The 13099-nt window shown below is 39.0% G+C and overlaps 1 protein-coding gene across 1 annotated transcript; it reads left to right on the forward strand.

Moving 5' to 3' along the window:
• The first annotated feature begins 611 nt into the window (after positions 1 to 611).
• Positions 612 to 3400, forward strand: LOC112777399 (uncharacterized). The gene is made up of 3 exons (XM_025821762.1): positions 612 to 959; positions 2753 to 2928; positions 3001 to 3400. The coding sequence occupies exons 1-3, from the start codon at positions 612 to 614 to the stop codon at positions 3398 to 3400; spliced, it is 924 nt and encodes a 307-aa protein (XP_025677547.1).
• Positions 3401 to 13099: the final 9699 nt, after the last annotated feature.

Raw genomic sequence — 13099 nt, forward strand, 5'->3', positions numbered from 1 at the left:
ACTACAGGATGAAAGAAAGATAGATGCAAACCAAGATGAGTTCAGATCCAACATAAAGAATCAAGGGGCAGCAATTTCAAAATAGGAAGCACAAGTAGGGAGCTTGTCTAAACAAATACCCATGCCCACACATACCTTCCCTAGTGATACCATGGCTAACCCGAGGGAGGAATGCAAGACCATAATACTAAGAAATAGAAAAGTTGTAGAAGAAGCATCCCTAAGTCAAAGCCACCAAGAAGAAGGGGCTGCCAATGGACCTGAAACCAAGAAGGAAGAAGAGACCCTTACACCATCCTGACCAAAGCAAGTCCTGAAGCCTTATGTGCCAAAGGCACCCTATCCACAAAGACTAAGGAAGGATAGAAAAGATAGCCGGTTCTCTAGATTCCTAGAAATCTTCAAGAAGCTCCAGATCAACTTTTGCTGAGGCATTAGAACAAATGCCACTCTATGCCAAGTTTTTAAAGAAGCTCATGACAAGGAAGAGGAATTGGTGAGAAAAGGATACTATAGTGCTCACTGAGGAGTGTAGTGCCATAATACAAAAGAAGCTTCCCCATAAACTGAAAGATCCTGGGAGCTTCCAAATCCCATGTATCATTGGAGATATGAACATTGAGAAGGCACTATGTGATCTAGGAGCCAGCATCAACCTCATGTCCTTGGCCGTGATGAAGAGGATGAGAATAGAAGAAGCAAAACCCATAAGAATGGCCCTTCAACTAGTAGACAGGACCTTCAAATTCCCCCATGGTGTGGTAGAAGATTTGTTGGTAAAAGTGGGAGAGTTCATCTTTCCAGCTGACTTTGTTGTGGTTGACATGAAGGAAGAAGCCAACGCATCAATCATCCTAGGAAGGCCATTTCTAGCTATAGTTGGAGCTATAATTGATGTTCAAAAAGGGGAGCAAGTCTTAAGATTGCATGAGGAGAAGATGGTCTTTAATGTCTTCAAGGCAATGAGCTACCCCAAGGAATCCATTGGAGAATGCATGATGGTGGACATAATTGAAAATCTCATTCAAGGAGTCATAGAGAAAGAATAATATGAAGAAATCAAATAGCAAAATCAATAAACCTCATGTGGTGAGCTACCTCTAGAGACTATGGAAGAACCAGTCATGCTGGACAAGACAAGTAAAATGGAAGTGGAGGCACCGAAGTTGGAGTTGAAAACTCTGCTTTCAAACTTGAAGTATGCTTACTTGGGTGACAACAACACATACCCAGTGATCATCAATTCAAGTTTGAATAAACAACAAGAAGAGGAGTTAATCTAAGTGCTGAAGCAACACAAAGATGCTATTGGATGGACACTTGCAGACTTAAAAGGGATCAGCCCTTCAATGTGCATGCACAAAATCCTACTTGAAGAAGGTGCAAAGCCCTCAAGACAACAGCAGAGAAGGATAAATCCAACAATGAATGAAGTGGTGCAAAAGGAGGTGCTGAAGTTGTGGCAAGCAGGGGTGATCTACCTAATCTTAGACAGCCCTTGGGTAAACCCTGTGCAAGTAGTCCCCAAGAAAGGTGGGATCACTGTTGTGCCAAATGAGAAGAATGAATTGATACTAACAAGAACAATGACTGGCTGGCGCATGTGCATTGATTATAGGAAGCTCAATGAGGCTACCAGGAAGGACCACTTTCCCCTACCTTTCATGGACCAGATGCTAGAAAGACTTGCGAGACATGAATATTATTGCTTCTTGGATAGCTATTCTGGTTACAACCAAATAGTTGTAGACCCCAAGGACCAGGAGAAAACATCCTTTACTTGTCCTATGGTGTCTTTGCTTATAGGAGAATGCCCTTTCGATTGTGCAATGCACCTGCAACATTCCAAAGGAGCATGCTCTCCAAAATTTTAAATATAATTGAAAAATTCATTGAAGTGTTTATGGATGACTTTTCTGTATTTGGTGATTCATATTCTAAATGCTTACACCACTTGGCCTTGGTGCTAAAGAGATGCCAATAGACCAACCTCATTTTGAATTAAGAGAAGTGCCACTTTATGGTTACAGAGGGGGTGGTTCTTGGTCATAAGATCTCAAAAAGAGGCATAGATGTAGACAAGGCTAAGGTGGAGGTAATTGAAAAGTTACCCTCACCTTGCAATGTTAAAGCAATTAGAAGTTTTCTAAGGCATGCTGGCTTTTATAGAAGGTTCATTAGAGATTTTTCAAAGATTGCCAAACCCTTAAGTAACTTGCTTGTCTCTAATGTACCCTTTATCTTTGATAGAGAATGCATGCTAGCCTTTGATGAGCTTAAAAACAGACTTTCCTCTGTACCTATCATAACACCACCTTGCTGGGATTTACATTTTGAGTTGATGTGTGATGCATCAGATTTTGCTGTTGGTGCTATTTTAGGACAGAGGAGAGATAAGTTGGTGCATGTTATTTACTATGCTAGCAAAATCCTCAATGAGAATCAAAGAAATTACACCACTATAGAGAATGAACTTCTTGCCATAGTCTTTGCATTTGATAAATTCAGATAATATCTTATTGGCTCTAAAGTTACTATTTTCACTGATCATGCAGCCCTCAAATATTTGCTGACCAAGAAGGAATCCAAGCCTAGGTTGATAAGATGGGCCTTGCTACTTCAAGATTTCAACATAGAGATAAAAGATAAAAGTGGGGCAGAGAACAAGGTGGCTGACCACCTATCAAGAATCCCACATGAAGAGGATGAAGCACAGCAATTTAAAGTGAATGAAAGCTTCCCTGATGAGTAGTTGATAATGATTCAAGAAAGCCATTGGTTTGCTGATATAGCTAACTTCAAGGCTATTGGGGAGTTGCGTACCAACATCAACAAGTACATGAGGAGGAAGCTACTCAATGATGCTAAACACTATATCTGGGATGAGCCCTACCTGTTTAAAAAGGGTGTTAATGGAATCTTGAGGAGGTGTATTTCATAAGAGGAAGGGCAAGAAGTGTTGTGGTAAAGCCACGGATCTACATATGGAGGCCATTTTAGTGGAGAAAGAATTGCAGCCAAGGTGCTACCATGTGGGTTCTTTTGGCCAACATTATTCAAAGATGCAAAGGAATTAGTGTCAAGGTGCAATGAATGCCAAAGGGCTGGCAATTTACCCAAGAAGAATGAGATGCCACAGCAATTCATCCTAGAACTTGAGTTGTTTGATGTATGGGGAATTGACTTCATGTGTCCATTCCCTACCTCATACTCAAACATGTACATTCTAGTTGCAGTGGACTATGTATTTAAGTGGGTGGAGGCCATTGCAACCCCAACAAATGTTAATAAGGTAGTCATGCACTTCCTTAGAAGGAACATCTTCAGCCGATTTGGAGTCCCCAGAGCCCTTATTAGTGATGGAGGAAGCCATTTCTGCAACAGACCATTGGAAGCCTGATGACATGTCATCATATACCTATTTTTCTATGCTTTTTCATACAAGAAATTGATGAATTGTGCTTAAATATTGAATGCTTTTGTACTTAAATGATATATTTTCTTGATATTTTAATTTTATAAATCTTGTATGAAATAAGAAGAAAAAGAAGCAAAGAAGCACAAAAAAAGAGGAAAAAAGAGCTTTGGAGCACACTTTGAAGTTGGAGCACACTTTGGAGGCTTAGGCCACGCTTTTAAAAGCGTGGCCCATGACCAAATTAATGAAGAATAGGCAAACAGCACACACTGCCCTGCTCTTGCCAAGGGCAGGGCAGAATCATGATGCAAAGTGAGGTTGGAAGCAAGAATTTCGCTAAGGTAAAATCTGGGCGCTCACAGCATGACCATGCCTCCTTCAAAGGGCTATAACTTGAGCTACAGACGTCCAATTGAGGTGCTTCCAGTTGCGTTGGAAAGCTGACATTCAGAGCTTTCCAACGATGTATAGCAATCCATATTTGGCGTACAATTGAGGCAGGAACGAAAGGCATCTTTAAGGGGAAAAAATAAGCAAAAATAAACCAAGGAAAAGAAGTAGCGTGTGCATCCACCAAATCTCGAACGCGGAGCTTCATTTTTGGAAACATTGCCCTGCCCTCCGCGAGGGCAGGGCAGCATTTTGTTGTGGCACGGCCAGCGGACCAAACTGGCGCACCAAGGCATCACTCGGCAGCACCAGCAGCACGCACAGGCACCAAACTGGCGCACCAAAATTTTCTGCCCTGCCCTCGCGGAGGGCAGGGCAGCATCCTGCAGCACACACCAACGCACCATGCTCGCACCAAGGCCGCACGCATCAATTCCTGCCCTGCCCTCCACAAGGGCAGGGCAGCCTCCTGGAAGCCACTTTTCTCATGGGGTGAAATTGGATAAAAAATTCCAATTTAATTCATTTCTTCACCAAATCAAAAGCCCATCAAAATTCCAAAATCCAAGAATAGAAAGTGTATAAATAGGAGCTAGTTTTATGTAATTTGGGGGAGCTCGAGACTTCATTTTTTTTTTTGAATTTTCCTTTCTACTTTCATTTTAATTTTGAACTTTGGAATTTCTTAGAGAATTGGGAAGGAGAATTGATCTCTCTTCTTCCTGGTTCCTGCTTGAGCACTCTTTACTTTTCTTGCTTTGGATCTTGGGTGAAGAATTGAAGAACTTCTGTTTCAATCTCACCTTGAGATCTCTTCTTTAATTTTCTGCATAATTGAATTCTACTTTCTGTTCATTTCTTCTTCTTCTGCGATTTCTGCAATTTGCTTTCCTTTATTTCTTTTGCAATTGTTCTTGTTGGATCAAGGAAGGATTTGAGATCTAGACTTGTTATCTAGTCTCCTCCACTCCTGAGATCTTCAATCACTTTTAATTTGCTACAAATTAAGCATCGCTTTCTATTTTTAATTCTTCAAGCATTTTTACTTTTCTGTTTGGAATCTGCTGCATCCCATTTCATATTCTAGCTCTCTACTTGATTGCTCTTTACATTTTCTTGTTGAATTTTAATTTCCAGCACCCCAGCCCCGTTACTTTTCATGCAATTTACTTTTCTTGCAATTTAAGTTTCAGCTATTTTACATTCTTGTTATTTAAGTTTTATGCAATTTTACTTTCTGCAACTTTAAGTTTCCTGTCATTTATAATTCTGTTGGCTACATTTCATCCAATATCCCTTCAATGTTAGCTTGACTAAACTAATCACCCACTAAAGTTGCTTGATCCATCAATCCCTGTGGGATCGACCTCACTCTTGTGAGTTATTACTACTTGATGCGACCCGGTATACTTGCCGTTGGATTTGTGTGTTGGAAATTCGTTTTTCCACAAAAACACCATCAAGTTTTTGGCGCCGTTGCCGGGGATTGATTAGATCAACAATGATTAAGTGGGTGAGAAGTCTAGATCAAGCATTTTCTTTGTTTTTGTTCTCTGTTCTAAGTTGAAACCAAGGTGTTTGTGTTTTTGCCTCACTAAGAAATTCTGTCTCTGTGACATGACTTTCAATTTTCAATGGTGTTGTGTTTTGCAAAATTCAAATGAAGTTCACCTCATCTTTTAGTCAAACAAACTTCATGGGATATTGCCCGCCATCACAATATGATTCAAGTCAGTATTCTAATTATGGTTGGGAATATCACCAGGAAGACACAAATTCTGAGCACTCCAATCCATGGAGATTTGCTTCAGAACCCCAAGATGAGCAAGAGAATTATGAGGGATACCAACCACCACCACAAAATGATTCATATCATTATCCTCATGGTGGATGGGAGTATCACCAAGAAACTGCAAATTCTGAGCAGTCAAATCACATGAAAAATTATCCACCCTCACTTCCCAGTTTCTCATTTGAAAATTCTTCTTAACTATGCCTCAACACAAAATCCATCCCATGACTCACAACCAACACAAACTTCCACAAGCCAAGGACTCTCAAGGATTGAGTCCATGCTCAAAAGATGTTGTGAGGAGGAAAAGAAATTCTGGAAAAGAAAAGAGAACTTCTTCACAAATATGGAAGTGCACGTAGCTCAATTGTTGAGTGCAACGAAGAAAGTGGAAAGGCAAGATGAGGAAGCCTTTGTGTCAAGCAAAATTTTGATGAAAAATGAGGTGGAGGAGGCATTTGATCCTGAACTTTTACATTCACAAGAGCCACTTGAGGTGACAATGAAACATAAAGATTCCCTCCCAGAGGCATTAATGGAAAATCATGAAGAAGAAAGGGAGGAAGACACTCAAGAGAAGTCAAACTCAAGTGAAGCATAAAATCACATGAAGGAAGGGGTCATTGAACCATCACTGCAAGGAACTCTTGATGAAGACAAAACTCCAACAATTACACAACCACCAAGACTTGGACTCAAGGAAGTGAAGGCAATTGACAAAAACATCAAGAAGAGGATTGTGACCAAGATATCAAGGACAACATTCAAGAAAAGGTCAACTGCAAACAATCCTCCCCCTGATCAAGCAAGCAAGCTCAATCAAGCCAATTTCAAAAGAAAGCTTGCTGAAAGGAGACCAAGACAGGGGATAATAGCTGAAACTTCTCCTTCCTTGAAGTCATTCCTCTTAACAAACTGGAAGAAGAGGAAGAAAGTGAGGAATAACATGTCAAGCTAATGACACTAAAAGAGCACTTGTTGGGAGGTAACCCAACCGTAGGTAACATTTCTTCTCTGCTTTGTTTTCTTTTTGTGGTTTGTTTAAATTTCAATAAATTGGCATATGATTACATTCTAAGTTTGGTGTTGCCTTGCAACAAATTGTTTTCAATCTTTTTGGATGATTGCATCAAATCAAAAATGAAAGTGACGCACCAAGATTCTAAGTTTGGTGTGCCACTTATTTTTCTATGCAATTCATTCAAGCAACACCACTTGTTTACATAATCATAATGCCGCTGCAGTATTATATTTTTTTTAGTTAGACAATTTTAGTTTTCTTGATTGTTCTAGTCATTTCCTTGTTTTTAATGCTTTCTTTTATTAACTGTGTTTGTTAATACATTACCCAAACATCCTTACTCATGATAGATTCTTCACTTGGTGATTGTATTCAACAAATAACAGTTTCTTTTGTTTAGTTTTAGTTCAAATAAATTGACATATGGTTGCATTTTAAGTTTGGTGTTGCTATGCAACAAAATTTGGTTCCAATGCTTAGTAGATACTTGCATCAATTCCAAGTGAAAGTGTCACACTAAGTTTGATGTGCCACTTATTCTTTATGCAAAGTATTGTGCACACCTTCTTATGCTTGCAATCAAAATGTCGCTGTCTCTTGTGCCTTGATTGTTATTTTTCATTTTTGCTTGCTTGCAACACATGCAATGCTAACATTTCATTATGTAAGACATTCATGATCCATCTTAGCCCCATAGCCACTGTTCTAATTATTGCTTGAGGATGAACAAGCATACTGAGTTTGGCAAGGGAAAGAGGAAGAATAGAGGAAAAAGGACAACAATAATGAAGATGGACTACAAGGTTGTAAAGTTCCTTTTCCTCTCATTTATTTCCAGCACTTTAAATTGCATGATTGTCTCTTTACCTTCTCTGTATACATGTGTGTATGAATAAGCATAGCTTGAATTTTGATTTATAATATGTTGTTGTGGCATTATAACTACCAACTTGAGCTTTGTGAATTCAAAAGCAATAAAGCATCATGATCATAAACAAACAAGGCATTAAAGAAGAATTTAGCATGTGCATACAAGTATTGGAAAGCTAGTGTGATTGATTGTTGCTCAATTGCATTGGATTTTATTTAATTGAAGTTTTTCATCTAGTATATTTTTGCGAAATCTTTTGAAATCATGAAAACCTTGAAGAAGCAAATACAATTAAAGCAAGAAAAGAAAAAGGGAAAGAATGAGAAAGCTGGCAATTTATTTGCTAAGTGCTTGTGGTGTTTATGTATCAAGCCAAATGCTTGAAAACAAAACACTTAGAAGTCAAGGCTAGGCTCAAGTGCAAAAGCACTCCCTCAAAGCTCAAGGCTCTGAGCATCAATGATTAGAGAGTCAAGAAAAGAAAAGAAAAATGAGCTTAATGAAGTCCTCTAATTAAATGCTTGTGGTGCTTATGTATCAAGTGGTAATACTTGAAAACAAAGCATTTAGAAGTCGTAGCTTTGTTATTAACTCATGGGGCAAAGCACCCAAAAGAAAAAAAAAATCAAAAGCTTGTTTCAAGGAAGAATTATAAGAAAAAGATTTCATAAAATAAGCTAGATAGAAGCATCAATCATTTACATCTCTTTTGTAATTGTAGCATGCATAGAAAACTAGCTTGCCATGAACATTGAGTTGCTATTCTTCTTACCTTGGATTGTCAATCTTTATTGCATGATTCTTTTCTTGCTTGGGGACAAGCAAGGTTTAAGTTTGGTGTTGTGATGACATGTCATCATATACCTATTTTTCTATGCTTTTTCATACAAGAAATTGATGAATTGTGCTTAAATATTGAATGCTTTTGTACTTAAATGATATATTTTCTTGATATTTTAATTTTATAAATCTTGTAGGAAATAAGAAGAAAAAGAAGCAAAGAAGCACAAAAAAAGAGGAAAAAAGAGCTTTGGAGCACACTTTGAAGTTGGAGCACACTTTGGAGGCTTAGGCCACGCTTTTAAAGGTGTGGCCCATGACCAAATTAATGAAGAATAGGCAAACAGCACACACTGCCCTGCTCTTGCCAAGGGCAGGGCAGAATCGTGATGCAAAGTGAGATTGGAAGCAAGAATTTCGCTAAGGTAAAATCTGGGCGCTCACAGCATGACCATGCCTCCTTTAAAGGGCTATAACTTGAGCTACAGACGTCCAATTGATGTGCTTCTAGTTGCGTTGGAAAGCTGACATTCAGAGCTTTCCAACGATATATAGAAATCCATATTTGGCGTACAATTGAGGCAGGAACGAAAGGCATCTTTAAGGGGAAAAAATAAGCAAAAATAAACCAAGGAAAAGAAGTCGCATGTGCATCCACCAAGTCTCGAACACGGAGCTTCATTTTTGGAAACATTGCCCTGCCCTCCGCGAGGGCAGGGCAGCATTTTGTTGTGGCACGGCCAGCGGACCAAACTGGCGCACCAAGGCATCACTCGGCAGCACCAGCAGCACGCACAGGCACCAAACTGGCGCACCAAAATTTTCTGCCCTGCCCTCCGCGAGGGTAGGGCAGCATCCTGCAGCACACACCAACGCACCACACTCGCACCAAGGCCGCACGCATCAATTCCTGCCCTGCCCTCCACAAGGGCAGGGCAGCCTCCTGGAAGCCACTTTTCTCATGGGCTGAAATTGGATAAAAAAATTCCAATTTAATTCATTTCTTCACCAAATCAAAAGCCCATCAAAATTCCAAAATCCAAGAATAGAAAGTGTATAAATAGGAGCTAGTTTTATGTAATTTGGGGGAGCTCGAGACTTCATTTTTTTTTTGAATTTTCCTTTCTACTTTCATTTTAATTTTGAACTTTGGAATTTCTTAGAGAATTGGGAAGGAGAATTGATCTCTCTTCTTCCTGGTTCCTGCTTGAGCACTCTTTACTTTTCTTGCTTTGGATCTTGGGTGAAGAATTGAAGAACTTCTGTTTCAATCTCACCTTGAGATCTCTTCTTTAATTTTCTGCATAATTGAATTCTACTTTCTGTTCATTTCTTCTTCTTCTGCGATTTCTGCAATTTGCTTTCCTTTATTTCTTTTGCAATTGTTCTTGTTGGATCAAGGAAGGATTTGAGATCTAGACTTGTTATCTAGTCTCCTCCACTCCTGAGATCTTCAATCACTTTTAATTTGCTACAAATTAAGCATCGCTTTCTATTTTTAATTCTTCAAGCATTTTTACTTTTCTGTTTGGAATCTGCTGCATCCCATTTCATATTCTAGCTCTCTACTTGATTGCTCTTTACATTTTCTTGTTAAATTTTAATTTCCAGCACCCCAGCCCCGTTACTTTTCATGCAATTTACTTTTCTTGCAATTTAAGTTTCAGCTATTTTACATTCTTGTTATTTAAGTTTTATGCAATTTTACTTTCTGCAACTTTAAGTTTCCTGTCATTTATAATTCTGTTGGCTACATTTCATCCAATATCCCTTCAATGTTAGCTTGACTAAACTAATCACCCACTAAAGTTGCTTGATCCATCAATCCCTGTGGGATCGACCTCACTCTTGTGAGTTATTACTACTTGATGCGACCCGGTATACTTGCCGGTTGGATTTGTGTGTTGGAAATTCGTTTTTCCACAAAAACACCATCAAAGCCCTCCTTGTGAGATATGGAGTAAAACATAAGGTTGCCACACCTTATCATCCCCAAACAACTGGGCGGACTGAGGTATCCAACAGAGAGCTAAAAAAGATCCTAGAGAAAAATGTGCGAGCTTCAAGAAAGGACTCGTTAAAAAGGCTAGACGACGCTCTTTGGGCATATAGGACAGCCTTCAAAACACCTATTGGGATGACCCCATATCAGCTGGTGTATAGGAAGGCATGTCACCTATCCCTTGAGCTTGAACACAAAGCCCTCTGGGCACTCAAGCTACTGAATTTTGATAGTAATGCTATGATAAACCCAATTTGTAGGGTTTATCTTGTGTTGAATTTAAGAGATTTTATGACCTTTTACCCACATTTATTCAATGAAATAGCATGGTTTCATGATTGTCTCCCAATTTGTGCTTAAGTGTGAAAACATGCTTTCTAGGTCCTTAATTAGCTAAATTTAATTCACCTTTGATTCCACTAGATGCCTTGACTTGTTTGTTAAGTGATTTTAGGTTGAAAAGGGCTAGCGAAGGATCAAAGGAGTGAAAGGAAAGCATACAAAGTGGAGAAGATCATGAAAAGCCAAAGAATTGAACTCGCCCATAAACGCGCGTGCGCACCAGGAGCTTGCGAACCTTGCGAATTACCCCATGGACGCATACGCGTGCTGTGCACATACGCGTCGGTGCTGGTATATGATTTTTTAATGAAAATGTGGCCAGCGAATTCAGAAGGGTTGTGGGGCCCAATCCCAACCAACTTTGGCGCCAAAAATGCTATTTAAAGCCAAGGATTGAAGAGCAAAGGGGGATTCCATCATTCACACTCATTAGGATTAGTTTAGAGTTCGTTTTAGAGAGAGAAGCTCTCACTTCTCTCTAGGATTAGGTTTAGTTCTTAGATCTAGGTTTAATTCATGCTTTGATTTAGTTTTCCTTTTGTAATTCTTTTTCTCCTACATCTCTTCTCTCTATTTTGGCATTTAATTCTTGTAATTCTCTACTTTTATGTTGATGCACTTTTGTTTCTTCTATTTTCCTTTTATGCAATTTGAGGTAATTCATGTAGATCTTGTTCATTTGATTTGTTGTTGTTTAACTCCTTGCAATTGAGTAGTGTAGATTTACTTTCCTTGCAATTTTACTATGCTTTCCTTTTATTGCCTTCCAAGTGTTTGATAAAATGCTTGGTTGGATTTTAGAGTAGAATTTTATGCTCTTGGCTTGGAAAGGTAACTTAGGACATCTTGAGTTGCTAATGTCCAAGTAATTGATAATTGGGATCCATAGACTCTAGTTCTCACTAATTGAATCAGTGGAGAGTTAGGACTTATGGACTAGGATTGATATAGATCATTTGACTTTCCTTTACTACTAGTTAGAGGATGACTTAATGGGATTGATCATTGTCAATTCTCAAGTTGTGGTTAGTGATTAGGATAGAGATCCTTGACCACCAACCCTTGCCAAGACCTCTTTAGCCATTAGTTTACTTCCTTGCCATTTACTTTTTCATGTCTCTTATCAAAAACCCCAAAAGATAACTCATAACCAATAACAAGACACTTTATTGCAATTCTTAGGGAGAACGACCCGAGTTTTAAATACTTCGGTTTATATTTTTAGGGGTTTGTACTTGTGACAAACAATCTTTTGTATGAAAGGATTGTTGCTTGGTTTAGAAACTATACTTTACAATGAGATTTCATTTGTGAATTCTAAACCGTCAAAAATCCAATCATCAAAATGGCGCCGTTGTCGGGGAATTGCAATGGTGTTATGTTATTGGTTATTGTATATATATGAATAGTGTGAATATGTTTGCTTTTGTTAGTTCTTGCTAGTTTTAGGATTTAATTTTCTTGCTTCTTATTTGATTTTGTTTTCATTTTCCTCTTGCTATCATGAATTCTCACCTTGGCTATGTGTTTGGTTATCAACATGTTGTAGGAAATGAGAACTTCAATTAGAATGTGTATCAAGGATGGGACAATCAAAGGTGGAAGGAGCCATATGCATATGATCAATCCTCATGGCAACAACCTCCTCCAATGCACTATGAAGAAGAGCCATTCTATGATGCATACCAATCCAATGGCTATGGTGAATCTCCCTGTGACTTTCAAGAACCACCACCATATGCCTATGAACCCCATCCTCAACATGATCCTCAACCATACTCACAAGCCTCTTTTCACCAAACACCTCCATATGACCTTGATCCATAACAACCATACCAACCACCTTTTGAACCATGTGAGCCACACATAGAACCACCACCATTCCAATATCAATACTCCAAAGAACCAGCTCAACATACACCACCACCTTACCAAGAAGAACCACTTTCCTATCATGAACCCGTTCTACAAGACAATGAACCCTCTTATCCACCCCAATCCTCAATAGATGAAATTCTTAGCCTTATATTTCTAGGGTAAGGAGAAATGAAAAGGGAGACTAGAATTTGTGACTACCTTGACCAACGTAGTAAGCATTTTAGCCTCCCAATGCTTGAGCACTCAAAGCACTCCCATGGTCACATGTGGAGAATCAATTAAAAAGCATAGCACGAAGGAAAGATTGGAAACTCTTATGGAGAATGAGGAATGCCATTTTGTATTAGAGCAATTGGAGGAGCCTATGATCATCGAAGAAGAGGAAGAAGCGGTTGAAGATTTAGGAGGTGTGGAACCTCCTTGGGAACTTAGAGTTGAAAATAACCTCTCCAAGAAGATTGAATTGGATGTTGAGGAGGAGAGTGCACAACATCCAAAACAATTTTTGAGTGAAGACTTGGAGTGAATGAAGCAAGAATTGAGTTCCCTTGGTGATGAAGACCATGCATCCAACCTTCTTGGTGGTGAATCCTTTGAATTTGAAG

This window comes from Arachis hypogaea, chromosome 3 (genome assembly GCF_003086295.3).
Source record: "Arachis hypogaea cultivar Tifrunner chromosome 3, arahy.Tifrunner.gnm2.J5K5, whole genome shotgun sequence".
NCBI classification, from domain to species: domain Eukaryota; kingdom Viridiplantae; phylum Streptophyta; class Magnoliopsida; order Fabales; family Fabaceae; genus Arachis; species Arachis hypogaea.

Coding starts and splice junctions, on each gene's coding strand:
- LOC112777399 (XM_025821762.1), top strand. CDS start 612: ATGAACATTGAGAAGGCACTATGTGATCTAGGAGCCAGCATCAACCTC. Junction 960..2,752: donor TGGTCTTTAATGTCTTCAAG/GCAATGAGCTAC, acceptor CCTGATGAGTAG/TTGATAATGATTCAAGAAAG. Junction 2,929..3,000: donor GTTAATGGAATCTTGAGGAG/GTGTATTTCATA, acceptor AGGCCATTTTAG/TGGAGAAAGAATTGCAGCCA.